At 41.9% G+C, this 16,352-nt stretch overlaps 2 protein-coding genes across 6 annotated transcripts in view; one reads left to right on the forward strand and one right to left on the reverse strand.

The window, feature by feature from the left end:
* The window catches only part of PRORP (protein only RNase P catalytic subunit), a 53,568-nt gene extending 53,224 nt beyond the window's left edge, over window positions 1-344 (reverse strand). For 2 of the 3 annotated variants that reach the window (XM_065064061.1, XM_065064063.1), the window contains exon 1: window positions 159-344. The gene's annotated coding sequence lies outside the window, so the exon portion shown is untranslated. The remainder of the gene's footprint in view (window positions 1-158) is intronic. The other variant, XM_065064062.1, reaches the window with a different exon arrangement.
* Window positions 145-16,352, forward strand: PPP2R3C (protein phosphatase 2 regulatory subunit B''gamma). 3 transcript variants are annotated; one of them, XM_065064069.1, is made up of 13 exons: window positions 145-256; window positions 1,333-1,460; window positions 2,597-2,701; window positions 3,288-3,400; window positions 4,219-4,316; window positions 7,099-7,169; window positions 7,910-8,042; window positions 9,163-9,218; window positions 9,292-9,367; window positions 10,022-10,158; window positions 11,797-11,934; window positions 15,167-15,226; window positions 15,930-16,352. In XM_065064069.1, exons 2-13 carry the CDS (start codon window positions 1,368-1,370, stop codon window positions 16,116-16,118), a joined length of 1,269 nt encoding a protein of 422 aa, XP_064920141.1. In that variant the 5' UTR covers window positions 145-256; window positions 1,333-1,367; the 3' UTR covers window positions 16,119-16,352. The 3 variants fall into 3 exon arrangements, with proteins under 3 accessions (XP_064920141.1, XP_064920140.1, XP_064920139.1); XM_065064068.1 differs by lacking the exon at window positions 145-256 and adding an exon at window positions 300-575; XM_065064067.1 differs by lacking the exon at window positions 145-256 and adding an exon at window positions 688-923.

Consider the following 16,352-nt stretch of genomic DNA (forward strand, 5'->3'; position numbering starts at 1 on the left):
TGTTCCCTGGCGGCCCCGCACGTCCCTCAGGCGCTGCCCGGCCCGCCCCCTGCACTACAGCTCCCAGCGTGCACAGCGGCCCGGCCCCCAGCACCCGCTGCCTGCTGGGAGAGTCTCTCTCTCCCCCCCCTCTTCCCCCTGGCCCCGCCAGCCGTTACCGAAGCGCGGTCCCGGCCCAGCAGCGTCTTCACCGCTCCGGGATGGGCCTCGCTGCGGCGGCCATGGGCCCAGGGCGCTGCGAGGCGCCGTCAGGGAGGTGCGTGCGGCAGCGGCGACCGCACGGCCCGCAGGACGCCAGCCTCCCGCTAGCCCGGAAGTGCTGCCGGGCCCGCGCCGGGACTGGCAGCCAATCGCGGTTCACTGGGCCCCTGTTAGGGCGGATGGGGGTTGCTCTGCCATATCTGTTGCGGGCACGGCGCTCCCAGGTCAGGAGCGCCAGGCAGGGGGACCGCGCATGCGCGCGGGGCCGGCTGCAGGGTGGCGGCGGTCACGTGGCGGCGGTGGCGCGGGGCGCGCGCTGCGGGTCATGGACTGGAAGCGGAGCCTGCGGGGCCGCCTGGCCGCCCGCCGCGCCCGTGAGTGCCCCGGGACGGGGCCGGGGGCGCTCCTGGCCGCGGAGGGACGGCGCGCCGGGGTCGCCTCTGGCGGGGCAGGCAGGGAAGGTGTCCCCGGGGTTGAGCGCGGCCGCCGGTGCCCGCAGTGACAAGGGGAAGCGAGGTCGTGCCTGGTGGGGCGGGGGCGCCGGGCCCGGTGTTGCTGTTGGGCGCCAGGCGGGTCAGGGGCTCGTTCTGCGGAGAAACAAGGCGTCAGTGGCAGCGAGGCGAGGGCCGTGCGGGCGCTGTTGGTCTGTGGCACAGACGGACCCGGCGGCGGGTTTGGCCGGTAACTGCGTTCGTGAAGGAGCGCCCGGAGAGCTCGGGCAGGTACAGAACGGTGTCCCCGGCGGTACAGGGTGAGCGGCGGCCTTGTGCTGCCGCTTGCCAGGGAGCAGGATCTTTAGAAATCGCTGCTGCTGTAAAGCGAGGACGCTGCGGCTTTGTCCGCCGTAACCGGGGCTCTGTTACCGTCACGGACCCTGCACAGGATCGGGTGTGTCCCGTGACTGACAGATGCTTTGCAGGCCGTCAGACACAGCATATATGCGACATATTCGATGTATCTGTGGTGTAATTTACATAAAAGGCCCATACTCCATTCATTTGCACCTAGTATTTGTGTTACTAAACAGCATAGTTATAGAAGCTTCAGCGTTACCTCCTTGTTTTCAAGCTCCTCATTACATTAAAAGTCTGCTTGGAGTACAGCATGAAAATTCCTTTCTGTGTTAATCAGCTAAAAAGAGCGAGGAAGAGCTAAAAGGAGAAGAAATGGAATTGTTCACAAAATATTACATGGAGTGGAAAGGGGGAAGAAAAATTGGCAATACATCATATACGAACATACCGCGATTTTACTACAGGGTAAGTGAGGTGTTCAAATAAACTTCAGCAGGAGGCTATTCTGTGTTATAAAAGAAAGTTGTGCTTATTCAAAGGGACACTTCAGAACATTAAGTAGGTTGAAATCTGAATGATGTCGATTGGTAAGCGTAATTGTTTTGTACAATTGTGGATATCAGCAGTTTTAGGTAGTTGCTAAGTGTCTCATCAAAGGCGGTGAAATAGTTTGCCAATCAGGCAGTAGGCTTGGCTGTTTACTAAAGATAGGAAGTCTTCTTTCTCTTTCAGAGAAACTTTTTGTTTTAACTAAATTTTGATATACTGGTTTTATAAATACCTATCTTCATTTTTTTGTTTAGACATGATGAGATGCTGCTTCATGAAAATGGTGGGTCAGTGTTCTTGCAGATTAAAGATAGGCCTGTTTCTTGCATCGTCTGGCAACGTATGTTTGAGAGTAATCAGATTCGGATGGGGGAATATGGGAGCATAAGTTAGACATCTTGATATTTCTGGTACTTGTCAACTTGACTGCTCAGCTGCTGTCTAACCTCGCACGGTCCCATATTCCTTAGGATCACGAGTTTCTGCCGATTAAGTTCTCAGGTACCTGTGTTTCAGCTGATGAATACATAGGCAACCATTCAAATCCTGGTAGTGCTGCACAGTTTTGCATGTAAGCATTGGCAGACCTTTCATACTAATTGTTCTCCAGTCTGTCTTGTTGGTCAAAACAAGTTGACTAGACATTCACACTTTTGAGAGTCATGTCTACCACAAAACAGAAAGTGGTGCTCTCTCCTGAGTAAAACACAGTAGTAAATGTCTTTTATGTGTGAGCCCTCCTATCTTGTAACTGTGGGAAAGTGCTTACTGGATGGGTTATCAGGTGTGAGGTAGGTCTCTGTCTCTTATGCTAAAGATGTCCTGCTTTAAATAAATATTTCAATATTGAAATAGTTTGAGATGGTATGCAAGTAATATCCTTGTACAGGAAGCAGGTACCACACCGCATTGTGGTAGATTGTTCACTATTTTCTGTGAAGTAAACAGCTTCACCAGAGTGTGTGAGTCAGGACTGCTGGAGAGTACTTGCTGGATGTGTAGTTTTTGAATGATGCCCCATACATAAAATTAAAACACCACAATGTTTCTAGCTGCCCGCTGAAGATGAAGTCTTGCTTCAGAAATTAAGAGAAGAATCTAGAGCAGTCTTTCTGCAAAGAAAAAGTAGAGAGCTGTTGGATAATGAAGAGCTGCAGGTAAGAAAATATTTTCTGTGTGTCTTCTAGTGTCTTCTGACAGCCTTCCTCCTTCTGCAGAGTTCTATTGCCTCCTGTCTGTCTGCAGAATTTTGTGCTAAGGTGCTTTGTATTTGGGTACGTTGGCTGGTTGTGAAGTACGAGCTAAAGCTGGAGTCCTGCATAGTCTTGGGCTGGTAATATCAGTGTAAAGTTTCCTTGTTATGCTGTATATGAGGACTAAATCAATGGCTTCTAGTTTTCCAGCACGTTCCAACAATTTCCCTAGTGGGCCCAGAAGAAGTAGTAAGTTCTGTTTGCATATCATTGAGAGAAACTTCAAAGACAGTTTACTGCAGTGCAAAGACAGTAAGGATGTGACCCTATAAATCCTAGTGAGTGAGAGTGTCTGTGTGTGTGTTTAACAGCAGTTTAGAGCAGTGGAAATAATGCTTGCTTTTCTGGCTGAACTGACAATGTTTTCTGGTTACCTGAGATAGCCCTGCAGCAAACCCACTTTTTTGCTGCATTTTTTAGATGCTCTGTCTTAAGTACATTGACCTATCTAGAGAGGTATCTTCTTAACCAAATATAAATGCCTTTTAAGAATCTATGGTTTCTACTGGACAAACACCAGACATCACCAATGATTGGGGAAGAAGCAATGATCAACTATGAGAACTTCTTGAAAGTTGGCGAAAAAGCTGGACCTAAATGCAAGTAAGGCTTTTTTCTCTGGTGTATGCTTACTTGGGCTAAACCTAAGTGGTGCTGTAACTTTCAGTTGCTAAAATAGATGGAAACAGTTTAGTGGTGAGATAAAGTCATGTCCATGTAGTTATTGATGAACTAGTTGCTCTGCATCCTTGCAAAGGTGTATTGCCCAACGTTTCTGACGGAACTTTTGACAGAGATGCCTGCAAGAGGGGCACTGCATCCTTTTGAAGAATAAATTCTCATCATTGGGAGCATTTTTATGTTAGAAGCCAGTAAACAGCACATTTTATATTTGAGATCATGTCTCCAATGATATTACCCAAACTTCACAAATATCTTCTGAGGGAAAATTTCCTATCATATGTTCTATGTATCCCATACAGTGAATATTCCTTCTTTATGCTGCTGTTGGAGACTGCTGCTGTGGCCAGAGCTCTGTGATTAAGTTTTGAGCAGAAGCAAGTTAGTTGTCAGTACTGGCAGTTCCTTTTAGGTACATATCATTGTAGAAGACTGGATGCTGCCAAATATGTTGTATTAAAGAGAAATGAAATTGAATGAGAGCTCTCAAAACTCCCACATCACTGAAGAGTCTCATGAGCAGCAAAGGCAGCTGATTTTTTGGTCAATTTACCATTGTTAGCTGGTAGGATCCCACTTGGTGGATGTAGTTTAGCAAATTAATGTCTTCAAATACACAGAACACATGCTATACTGTTAAAAGTGCTTTAAAGTGTCTGTAAGTTTTGGATACCGTAACTGGGTCTGTCAGTGTACTGTAATCAGTTGCATAGAAGTAGCTTGGTGTTTATGTTTTACAGGCAGTTCTTCACTGCTAAGATATTTGCTAAATTACTCCATAACGATCCTTATGGGAGGATATCCATCATGCAGTTTTTCAATTATGTCATGCGAAAAGGTTAGTTGATGCTTCTTCTGTGTTAATGAGAAGTTGTTTTGTTTTCCAGGCTATTTTATGCTTTATTAATTACTTGCTGTTCTCTTCAACAGCAGTGAGATCTACCCCTTGATTGCTAATGCTATTTTCTTGGAGGCTTGGGCTTTTTTTTCTGGTTACTAGGAGGTGGGAGTTCACCCTACTTCTGAAATTCACCTCTCGTTTCTGCCAGAGGTAGCCTTGATCTGTTTATTATATATATTGTCATTCTGATTTCCTTTATTCAGGCAGTCCTGTGAAGAGCAAAACATTAAATTTCTGTGGCAAGGAGGATCCTAAGCACTGTGATCAGACTGTCCAGCAGATAACTTTGTTTGCTGTTTTTCTGTCTGAGTGGTGTTATTTATGTATTCTAACTGTGCTTGTTAAATATGTCAATATGTTCTTGTGCTTGTCACTGTAGCCTTACCATATTTTCAGTTATTTTTTTGTTATAAATAACCATTTGAGCTCAAAAATGCAATTGTATTTGGTTTTAAATCTGTATTAGATCTTGTTTAAAAAGCTGAGGCTGGCTAGCAGAAAGAAAGGGTTCCTCATTGCCTTGTCCCCTGGCTACTGTGTTCTTGGCTCTGGTAGAGCCTTCAGGAGGGCAGAATGGCACCTTTCCCCAGAGCAGCTCGACTTCAACTTGAAATCTGGTGGTGCAAGGGATGAGAGATGTGTTGAGCAGGAAACCTGGTGAGTAGTCGTGCACTGTATGCAAGAAAGGAGTAATAGGTCCATTTGCTACAAAAAGCATACCCAAAATCTGCAGGATAGGAGACTTGTGAAGAAGCCTGTGAAAATTGTTTGCATTTCAAAAAGGCCTGCCCAGACGGACACAACAGAGATACTTTCAGAGCTCGTTATTTCATTTGTTTCATCCAGAAGTTTCAAGTCTTGTGTATTTGTGGTGATATCCTTTTTATTCTAAAGCAAGCAAACACCCCCCAAAAAACAAACAAACATAAACACACAAAGGAAAACAAACAAACACATACAAAACCCACAAAGAAACAAAACACAACCAAACTCATCACCTTTAGAGACAGGAAGCCTTTTGGCATGTCAATCTCAATCGGATTTCATTTTCAGACTCGAGCCAACACATGGTCCTGTCACAGTGCTTGTTTGAAAGTCCCTCTTGGGTCAGTTGAGTAAGGATATGTGGTTTTGCTAGCTTACAGTGTTGCAGTTGCCAAATAAAGGTAGCCCAGTGGTGTGCCTGTGCAGTAGCTGAGATAATTTCTGTTGCCTGTTGTACAGAGTTCCTTATGAGGGCTAAAGACCAGGCCAGATATTAAAGGAAGAAAATACTTAAATTCCTGTAGGAATTCTCAGTTAATACTTTAGATTGGAATTGGTGATTTCCATCTGTATTTACTGCTGAATATCCTTTGGTGTGGCGCTGAGAGGAGGGTAAGGTAGCAGATGATGGAGTTACTCTGCAGCGGCCTGAGCTGATCCAAGCTGGAGCAGTGCAGTCCCGCATTTCACCTTGTTTTGATGAAGCTCATGGAGCAGAGTGGTCAGCTTCTAGAGCAGGGCTGCAGCAGTGAAGAGACCGCATCACCCTGAGCTTAAAACACCTTAAACTGCTGTGCCTCAGGTGCCTGACAGTATTCTCTAACCAGCTGAACTTATTAATGAGCTTTTGGGGTTTTTCTTTTATATTCTTATTGAAGTTTTAGGAATAGCTGCATGCATTCACACACGTGTGGCAAACATGTAGCATTCTGTCTTCCTCCTACAGTCTATGGTTTATAATCTTTCTTAATGATCTACATAGTCCCTTTTGGGAGGGGCTGAGTGAGTCGTGTAATGGTGAAATGTTTCCCAAAGCACCATCCTGCCTCCAGGACCACTCCCTTTTCAGGAGGAGGGGTGGTTGAGTCTCTTGACTTTGTCTAAACAAGTCAAGCCTAGTAAAAGCATCTTGAATCACTTCAGGGTATATGATGCACACCTTTAAACTTCAGCCAGAAATGTACAATGTCTGCCATCTCTGAGTTATACTTAGTCTGTCTTGACAAACACCTTGAAGAGATGAATGTTGGTATGAAGCGCAGCTCATATTTCACAAGAGGAACTTTTAAACTGTTTCTTCATAAAATGGAAGTTTAATTTAGCTTGGAGTGTGTGAGTAATAGTTTTTATGCCTAACCTGTATTCCATCTCTGTTACTGTGTTATAACAGTGGCCTCATGCACGTTGTCCTGTAGATTGTTTGATTAATGTGCCTTCTCATTGCAAAATTAGATGCTTGTGCTATTCTAATTCTCCTGTTGTAACTCAGAAGGGAGGTTGGGACCCTTGGCTGTATCTGCGCTGTGCTGCACAAGGGGCTGTAGTGTTCAGACAAGCAATCTGTATGCCACATGGTACAGCTGGTTTTAATGCAGTGAAAATGTGCTGATACCCCTACCTCTAGTTCAGCGAGAGAGAAAAAATTCATGTGATTCCATGTACCAGATGAAATGTGGTGTCTGTTCAGCCATTTCTCACATCTAATTATTATAAGGTGGTCTTGGCCACAGGGTATTGAATATTGCCAGTGACTGTTACCAACTTTGAGACTCAAATGGTATTTCTAAGCAGGACTGGTACATATCATGGCTTTGCTTAAATCTCAGAAAAGTGGGAAATAGAGGCACTTAACATCCGACAGTGTCTTGTGGCCTTTAGAATAACTTCAAATTTTGGTGAGGCCTCAAAAACCACTTAGATTTCTTACCTTTCAATTCTGTTTTCTCTTTTACAGTATGGCTTCATCAGACAAGAATAGGTCTCAGTTTATATGACGTGGCAGGACAGGGCTACCTCAGAGAATCAGTAAGTAAATTCTTGATTAACTTGATGTCTGTCTTTACTTAAATGACAGAGCATCAGAAAAGCTCCAGTTTTCTTCCAGTCTTACAAAAATTTATATCATAATCTAGATTTGGGATGGGCACATTTGTTTGGATAAATAGCAATTCCTATACTCTAGAGATTTGGTGGTGAGAGTGCTGTAGCCTTTTAAGCATATGGGTAATTCTCTGAAAAAGAGATTGTAGATATCAAGGTTTCATGTCATTAGCACTTTACTAGATTGGGTATTATATAGTAGAAATCTCCAAAAAAGTATGGTTAGAGTGGGCCTCAAGGAGTTATTCTCCTTTTCTAACAGGAGTTAATATTATAAAGTAAATAAGATGGTTCTAGTTACCGTTCTACTTAAAAAGATCTATTAAAGAATATTCAGTGATAGGATAATCCAATTAGGAGTTATGCATTGGTATTCGAAAAAGGTACAGTTGCATGCATTTATATTTACAGGTAAATTTCTACTTTGTTAACATTCTGCTTTATTTGTAGACTGTTTCAATAACAGCATCATGTGTGCATGTATGTGACCTAGGATTTCTTGCAGAGAGACAGAAGTTTTTGTGCCTGCTTTCATGCTCTTCCCTGCATTGTTGCAGGACTGTATTTTTATAGCAAAGTACGATCGAAAGCCAGGGTGGATTATAGCAAACATGCAACAATAGTAGTGTTTAAAGCTTGTGTTCTTTTCTTTCTTAATTCTGCAGGATTTGGAAAACTATATTTTGGAACTCATCCCTACTTTGCCACAACTAGATGGTTTAGAAAAATCTTTTTACTCCTTCTATGTCTGCACAGCAGTTAGAAAGTTCTTCTTCTTTCTGGATCCTCTCAGAACAGGTAGGTCAATGTTTTGAAAACTCTAAATACATAAGAGTATTTTCACTTTTAAAGTGTTTCCACCAAAGCTACTTGTAAAATGTAGTAATATGTAGTTGTCTTTGCAAGTTTTTGTACAGCAACCTTGTATTTGAAGGTGAAGCTCCACTGAAGACCACAAGTCTATGTGGGTCTAATAATCTCCTTCCACAGCTAATTAATTTTAATGAGAGACTCATCTGTTGTGGTACTACAGAATTATCTCATAGATACTGACAAATAAGATACTGTTTCATCCTAATGCATTATAAGCAGTAGCTAATTTTATAAATGTTTAGGATGAATAGAAAACACAGCAACTAACAACAGAACTGCTTGGCAGAACATGCACTGAGCTGTGGAAATGCTCAAGAATGCTTATTGTGATGTGCTTCTCCTGTGACTGGATTTGTGTGCACCATGTAAACTCCTTAGAAAAGGCTTGTGGTTATGGCTGCTAATCCTCATTACAGGTGCAGCACCCTTGAAAAAGTTTGGTTTTTCTTATGCCTGTGATTTAAGTCACAAACTGCATGAGTATTTGAAATCCAGCTGTGCCACTTGGAGATGTCAGAGTTGTGTGGACAGTAGGCTCTGGCAGAGGTAATTACAAACACTAGAGAGGAGGGAGTGTGTGAAGCTGAAATGCCTCTATTTTGCACAACTGTTTGTGTAGTGTCTACGCACCAGTTAAAGCTGTACCAGCAGGCGTGCATCCTGCCACCTTAGCTTTTCGTCACATCTCTGGTTTCTGAAGATGCAACAAATATCACATATCATTTACAAGATTTGATTATTCCAACAAATGTTTTAAGCATACTGTCTTTGGATTTCTTATTTTACATTCTGAGTTAATGTTGAACGCTTACATTTTTTTATCTAGTTTTCTGGCTTTTAAGGATTCAGGATAACTCCTGCCAGTATCAGGCTAGTTTTGTTGAGTCGTTTTAAAAGCTATTTTAATTTTATCTCTTCAAGTGCTTTTTTTTTTTTTTTCTGTTCAGAATATTTCTTTCTGAAGTAGAACCACCTAAATGAGAACAGTAAAATGGATAAGTTGGCTGAATGACTGTTAAAATGTGTTTTCCTTTCCTCACTGCAGGGAAGATAAAGATACAGGATATTTTAGCTTGCAGCTTCCTGGATGACTTACTGGAGGTAAAGGTCTCTTAGCATATACTATTTTATTGTAATTTACTCTTTCTGAATTCTAACTTTGTGTTTCACTCAGTTAAGGGATGAAGAACTTTCTAAAGAAAGTCAGGAAACAAATTGGTTTTCTGCTCCTTCTGCATTAAGAGTTTATGGTAGGTTCCCTTATATGTGAATGCCTTTTTTTCTTTTTTTTTTCCTTTTTTTTCCTCTGCTGTCTGCCTTGTAGAACTTAGTCAGCTTCTTAGTGTTATTTTTCCTCTGCTTTTGTCTCTTTGGATTGTCCTGATAAGTTGTCTTTTTAGATCCTGTAGCCATCCTTTCAGTATATCTTCCTGACTTCCTTTGGCTTCAGTTTTCCAGTGTTGCTCTTTACTGGTTTTATGCTTTGAGACTTTGTGCTTGTTACACAAGGTACAAGATACCTCTGTAACCTTCTCTTTTGACTCTTCTATTCGTGCTTTTTCATCATTATAAGCTCTTTTCTCATGCTTCCAGCAAATCTGTTAAAAATAATATGCTTTTAGCCTTCTGCTCCTCTCTCTGCATACACAGCCCTTACTTTTGAGCCATTACCTTGGAGTAGAACCATTAGTACCTTCTTATGGGAATACCACCCCCCCATGTTCTGTGCTCATTTATGATCCTTTACAAGTATTATTGTGGATCTAGCATATTTCCACTTAACTGCATTAACTCCATGAGGAAAATTAAATAATGTTTAAAAAAAATACTAAATTTTCTTTCTCTGAAACCATACTTTGATGATACAGGTATATTATGATTTGCCCTCTGTATCTTCTCCCTAGGCCAGTACCTAAACCTTGATAAAGATCACAATGGCATGCTCAGCAAAGAAGAACTCTCCCGGTATGGAACAGGGACTCTGACCAACATATTTTTGGATCGTGTCTTTCAGGAATGCTTAACTTATGATGGTGAAATGGTAATCACATATTTTTCACTTTGTTCACAATATAAAAGCTTTGGCTTATTGAAATGGGAAATGTCTCAGAAGCAATATCTTTAAAATAAAGAGTAGCTCAAGGTAAAGTAACTTATTTTTCTAATCATTGTGCACATGAATGACCGTGCAGCAGGTTAGAAAGTTGATTTTCCTAACAGCAAGGTCATTGCAGTGTGGCTTAAACGCAAGTAACTTCCTTTGAAAAGCAGAGGTGATACAAAATCCAGGCAGCCTAGGATAAAGATACTTGTAGATTCTGTAACACAAAGTGCATGTTGAAAATATGTAAAGATGTAGCAATTCTTTTTGGTTACATGTAATTCTTTAAAGAGAACCAAGGACAAGTGGCACACACTTGAGACTAATGAAAGTTAGTTAGCCTGTCTGCTTCTCCATGAAGACAACAGTGGTTTTTGTTGCAAGCCTTCCATAGCTGTGAAAAATGGGAAGGCTGACTAAATTAGAGTTAAAATAGAAACTTACATCTATATTTTGCAAGTTTTACTTAGTATTGCGACTCTTGTTGTCTGCATTCAGATGTTTCAACTCTAAAAGTGATAGATTACAAATTCACTAGACAGTCCTTCTGCCGCCTTAGCAGTTTTTTGTAGAATCACAGAGACATTGAGGCTGGGAGAGATGCTCTTAGTTGCCCATTGCTGGACTTGCTACGTCTGTCTTGTACAGGGCAGTCTGGTCCAGGACCCAGCGCTCAGATATGTTCTGAGCAGTGCTGGGGAGAAGGTTCCCCTGCTTCCACTTGCCAGCAAAGCTCTTCCCAGCGCAGCTCAGCTCAGCACGCCGTCAGCCGCCTTTGCTGCAAGGACCTGTTGCTGGCATGTGTTCTTTTTCGTTGCCCATCAGGCCTCCCAGGTCTGCCTGTGCAAAGCTGCTTTCTGACCAGTTGGCCCCCAGCATGTACTGGTGCATGGGGTTCTTCTTCCCCAGGTGCAGGATTTTTCATGAGGCTCCTGTCAGCCCATTTTTCCATCCTGTGAAGCTCCCTCTGAACTTTGGTATTTAGGGTAGAGAGGGTTATTACATAGATAGGACTAAAGGATTTCTGTCCTTGTCACAACTGTATCTTGCTCAGGAAACCAAGAATCAGTACTAGGAAAAAAGAAAAGTGTGATGCATATTTGTGATGTCTAATAGTGGTTCTACCACATGATTTACCAAGCTACCTGCACTGGTCAAAGGTGTATGTACTTCATTGGCCATATAGTTCACTGTTTGGTGAAGCAGGGTTACTGCCACTGGACGTTTGATTTGTGGTAAGGAAGACTTCTTATATGGCTTTTCTTTACTAGTTGGGTATGTTCAGTGGTCTAAAGATGTATCAAACATTGTTTAAAAGTATTTACAGCATGTTTAATTTGGATTTATGCTTGGAATCCTATTTTATCTCTAAAATGGCAGGATTTTCTATCGTCAGCAGTCATTAAAAACTAACTTTTCTGTTCATGTTGGTGGTAGTAGCCATTTTTTATTTCATGTTGTCTTTTTCAGAAAATAGACTGATCCCCTACAATGAAATAGCTGCCAATTATAAAGTTCCTGCTTGCAAAATCAATTTAGAAAGAAGACTGTAATAAACATGATTGTATCTACTTTTAGGACTATAAAACCTACCTGGACTTTGTGCTTGCATTAGAAAACAGAAAGGAGCCTGCAGCTCTGCAATATATTTTCAAACTGCTTGATATAGAGAACAAAGGATACCTGAATGTCTTTTCCCTTAATTATTTCTTTAGGGTAAGTCCCTTTATACAGGTAGGCCATTTGCTGTGTTTATGGTGTTAAAGCCTGTGTGCTTCTGCATGCAGATCTGCAGGGAATCACTTTAAATTACCAGCACCCACTGAGAGGCTAGTAACGACTTTTAAGAAGATTTAAAATATTAAAAAAAAATATTCCAGAGCTTGGATAGAATTCAAAATGTTTTTCCAATGTTTTATCTACAATTGAAATTAACTGGTTTTATTTTGTTTAGGAAAAATATTTCCTGTTGATTTTTCTTAAATGAAATTGTCCCCAAATTGATTACCTATTATGATTACCTATTAAAATCTCTTACTATAGTTCTAATTTTTTATTGCTCCTGGTTTTAATTTCCACTGTAAGCCTAAAATTCAGTAGAAGAAATGAAAATAATGAAACGCAGTGATAGGCCTGTACAGCTGTGAGATTTTTCATTCACAATATTGATTGCAAAAAGCTCCTTGCATTTTTAATATTGTGTTTATATGTGTTGCATGCAGAGTAGATTTAAAGTAAACTTAATTTTTTTCAGTTGCTGTTAAAATTGACCCAAGACTTGTAAAGTCTTTCTGCAAATTGTGCTTTGTGTGTGGGTGCTTTTTTTGTTTTCCTTCTGGCTTGCAGTGGTTTTGGTTTTGAGGGGGTGGATGTTTTGTTGTTTTGTCTTTTTTAATAGATACCTGAGGTATCTTGGGCAGGAGAATGTCATGCAGTGAAATGGTAATTTTGCTGTGCATGGTCTCGGCTGAGTTATAAGTGTGATGCTTTTTTCATGTGCAAGATACCTTCGGTGATATCTATTCAGACAGAGGAACAAGCACTTCAGTTTTCTGTATGTGGATCTTTGTATTGCAACTGTAAATATAAACTGTCATTGTAGTTAGCTGCATACTCCAAGTCTGATGAACAAGGTACATACTTTATTCGCTTCATTAAATAAAGCATTCAGGCCTGCTTGAGGGATAATCTTATATCTGTTATTTCTACATTGTAAGAAGTCTTCAGTTGAACATGAATTCTGATAGTGACTACAACCATATTATTTTGTAAAAATAAGACTCCTTATCTGGAAGGCCTTTTCTAGAAAGGAAAGGCTTTTTTTAAATTTAAAAAAAAAAAAAAAAAAAAAAAGAGAGAGAAAAACATCCACAGTTTTTTTTTTTTCCTTTTAGTGCCTTGAAGCCATTAAATAATTCAGGCTGTACTGGCCCTTTGGAGGTCACCTGCTCCCACCAGCTGCTCAGAGCAGGACCACCTTTGTGGTTAGGCCAAGTTGCTCAGGGCCTTGTCCAGGCGAGTGCAGGGTGTCTCCAAGGAGGGAGACTCCACAGCATCTTTGGGCAACGTGTTCCTGTGTCACTACCCTGACTGAGAAGACTTTTCTCCCCTCACCCTTTCTCCCATCTCTGTCTAATTGAAATGCCTCTTGCTGCAGTTGGTGTCCTCTGCCTCTTGTCCTTTCACTGTGCATCTCCAAGAAGAGCTGGGTGTGGTGTGAAGACAGTAATGAGATTTTTTTCCCCCACCACCCCAACCTTCTGTTCTCTGGGTGAATTCACGCCCAGCTCAAGCCTCTCCCCTCAGTTGCGCTGTGCTTTAGACCCCCAGCACCCTGATGGCCCTCCAGTGGTTCCCACTGGTTCGTCAGTGGCTCATAAAGGGGAACCCAAAGCTGCAAGGCTGCGTCTGGAGTTCTGTGTCCAAATGTTGAGTCAGGAGGAGTAATCACCTCCTCAGACCTGCTAACCATGCTTGTGCTAATGCAGCCCAGCATTTATCTGCTTTCATCACTACCAGAGGGCCTTACACGTTCTTGTTCAACTTCTTGTGCACCAAGGCCATCAGCAGCTCTCCTGCCCAGCCACTTCTGGCCAGCTGGCCCTGCTGTGTCCTACTGCATGGGGTCATTCTGCTGCAGGCGCAGGCAGGGTTTTTGCATGTGCCTTTTGAACATCAGCATGAACTCTGGTTAGTCGTTGTAGCTGTGGCGTATGCTTGATGGGCAACCATTGGGCCAGGACTTGGCAATACTAAGGATCCTAGAGAAGCAGCAATGGCTTGTCTTCTCTCCCTGCTTTCACAGCTCACTGTTCCCACCACTTTCTCTGCTTCTGTTCACATGACAGCAGGACTCAGGGAGGCCAGGGGTCATACCAACTGTCTCTGACTCTGATTTTAATAAAGGGTGTTAATTTACAGATTTACATTTTACCAAAACATAAATTTTAGTGTTGTCATAGTACATAAATGATTCTAACATGAAAGCAATTTAACAAGGTAATTCTCTGTAAGCTACTTGGGCATTACCATTTCTGTGCATGTCTCCGGTTACATACTTACTCTATGGCTTAGTTATTGAAAAGATCCCTCTACTACACCAGGTTCTTGATCATGCTGCAAACTGTGTCCCTCCTTTAAACTTTTGGAAATGGAATGTTCTGAGTTTTCCTTGAAATCAGAAGAGTTCCATTTGTCTCTGCAAATAATTGCTTTTCTGCTGGTGTAGGCTTGGGTAGGTCTGTACCTATAGAGGCTTTGCTGGGACAGCTGTGCTGACAAGACGGTGCAGCCTGTGCTAGTGAAGCAGTTTTGTTCCTTAGTTATGTGCAGGCAGAGGTTTGGTGATGCAGCTGTTTAAATGGTACCACATTAAAAGAACTAATAGTAGGGAATACTGTGTTGCTCAAAATGAGAGATGTCCACTTACGGCACAAACTGAGAGAGCCCTTCCACACATGGACAAATGCTCAAACAGACAAATACATCATCTTCCTCACGTTATTATTTGGTCAACCAGAATACAGGTTCCATTTTCGAAGTAACTGACAGTGTGAGGAGCCACACTGCTTTGTCTGTCCGCTGGTTGGTCTTTTCCCTTTTCTCTTTCCCTGCCTAGGCTGTATTTCACACTTGGTCAGAAAACTGAACCTTAAAGCTTTGCATGTTGAGTGATGGTGTTCAGGTGTCTGCATATCCCATTTGTGAGTGCGCGAACACTGGTCATCATGAAAGTTGGATTCTTAGTGCGCTAAGAACTGAACCTGGAGTTGTTGATTATGCTGTAACTCAGACCTGCCTTGCTTGTGGAAGAGAAGTGACTGCAAGCTGTACCACAAACGCTTCGTTACAGGGCAATACAGCCCGAGATGCAGAAGCATTGAAAAAGTTTTGTACAGCGTCAGTATAATACCGCACTACCTCTGCCTAACTTTTCCTTTCTTTCTAGGCTATTCAGGAACAAATGAAAATCCATGGGCAAGAACCAGTTTCTTTTCAGGATGTCAAGGTTAGTTTTACTGAATAGAATACAACATGAAATATTTGAGTAAGCATTTCATAACTTATGTTATATTTTAGTTTCTAGGTCGTTATATGTTTACTTGCAGAGTAGTAGAGACAATCTGGCTTGTCCTACTCATAGGTTTGAAAATGTCTTTCTGTTCAGCAGTCACTGTAAGAAATCTGGTATGCAACTGTTCTAGTAGTTTCCTTACTAATAAACAGAGTACCTGTTAAATACATGTTGCTGTGCCTTGTGCTTGAAGATACTTGGTATATCTGTTTTATGATTCAGGATCATCCCTTGGGAGGGGTGTGGAACTGGTGGCTAAAAAAAACTGTCTATAAAACTCTATTAGTGCTGACTTTACATTGAGCAGTTTTAGTACTTTAAAAAAGTAGTACAAGAGCTTCTATAAAACTTGGCTCATACAAGTGAACCGAGTTTCACGTTGCCACTTTGTGGCCAAAGCCTCCCCAGAAAAGCAAATTCTTATTTGACGTGTGGGAGCTGAGCACACTGCTCCTGTCTGTGGCCAATTATTGTGCTTTGTGTCTTAAATGGTTTGGGACTTAACAGCTTTTTTTGTAAATTGGTGTGGATGGCACTAGTTACCCAAAGATCATTCTGTATATGGTATAAAGTAGCCATTATTCTGCTCATTAATGTGTGGGGGGTTTTTTACCCAATTTTGACTTTTCTTTCATAGGATGAAATCTTTGATATGGTAAAGCCTAAGGATCCTTACAAAATCTCCCTTCAGGACTTAATCAATAGCAGCCAAGGAGACACTGTCACCAGCATTCTAATTGATCTGAATGGGTTCTGGACATATGAGAACAGAGAGGTCCTTGTGGCAAGTGATAATGACAGTGCTGCTGATGTTGATGATACGTGACTCGAACAGAAGCAGAATGTATCCCCAAAGACAGCTCAGTCTGATGCACCAACTGTTGGAAGCTGGAAACACTACTTACCTGAATCAGTGCCTCTTCCCTTTTACCTCTCTCCCCTTCCCCCATGCCCCCCCCCATAATATAAAATGAGGTACATACAGGAATTGCTCTGAAACCAAAAAAGCAAGTGGTGTTTAAGAGGTAATTTTTTTCAAAATAAATATTTTTGGACTTTT

This window comes from Columba livia, chromosome 5, assembly GCF_036013475.1.
Source record: "Columba livia isolate bColLiv1 breed racing homer chromosome 5, bColLiv1.pat.W.v2, whole genome shotgun sequence".
In the NCBI taxonomy this organism is placed as follows: domain Eukaryota; kingdom Metazoa; phylum Chordata; class Aves; order Columbiformes; family Columbidae; genus Columba; species Columba livia.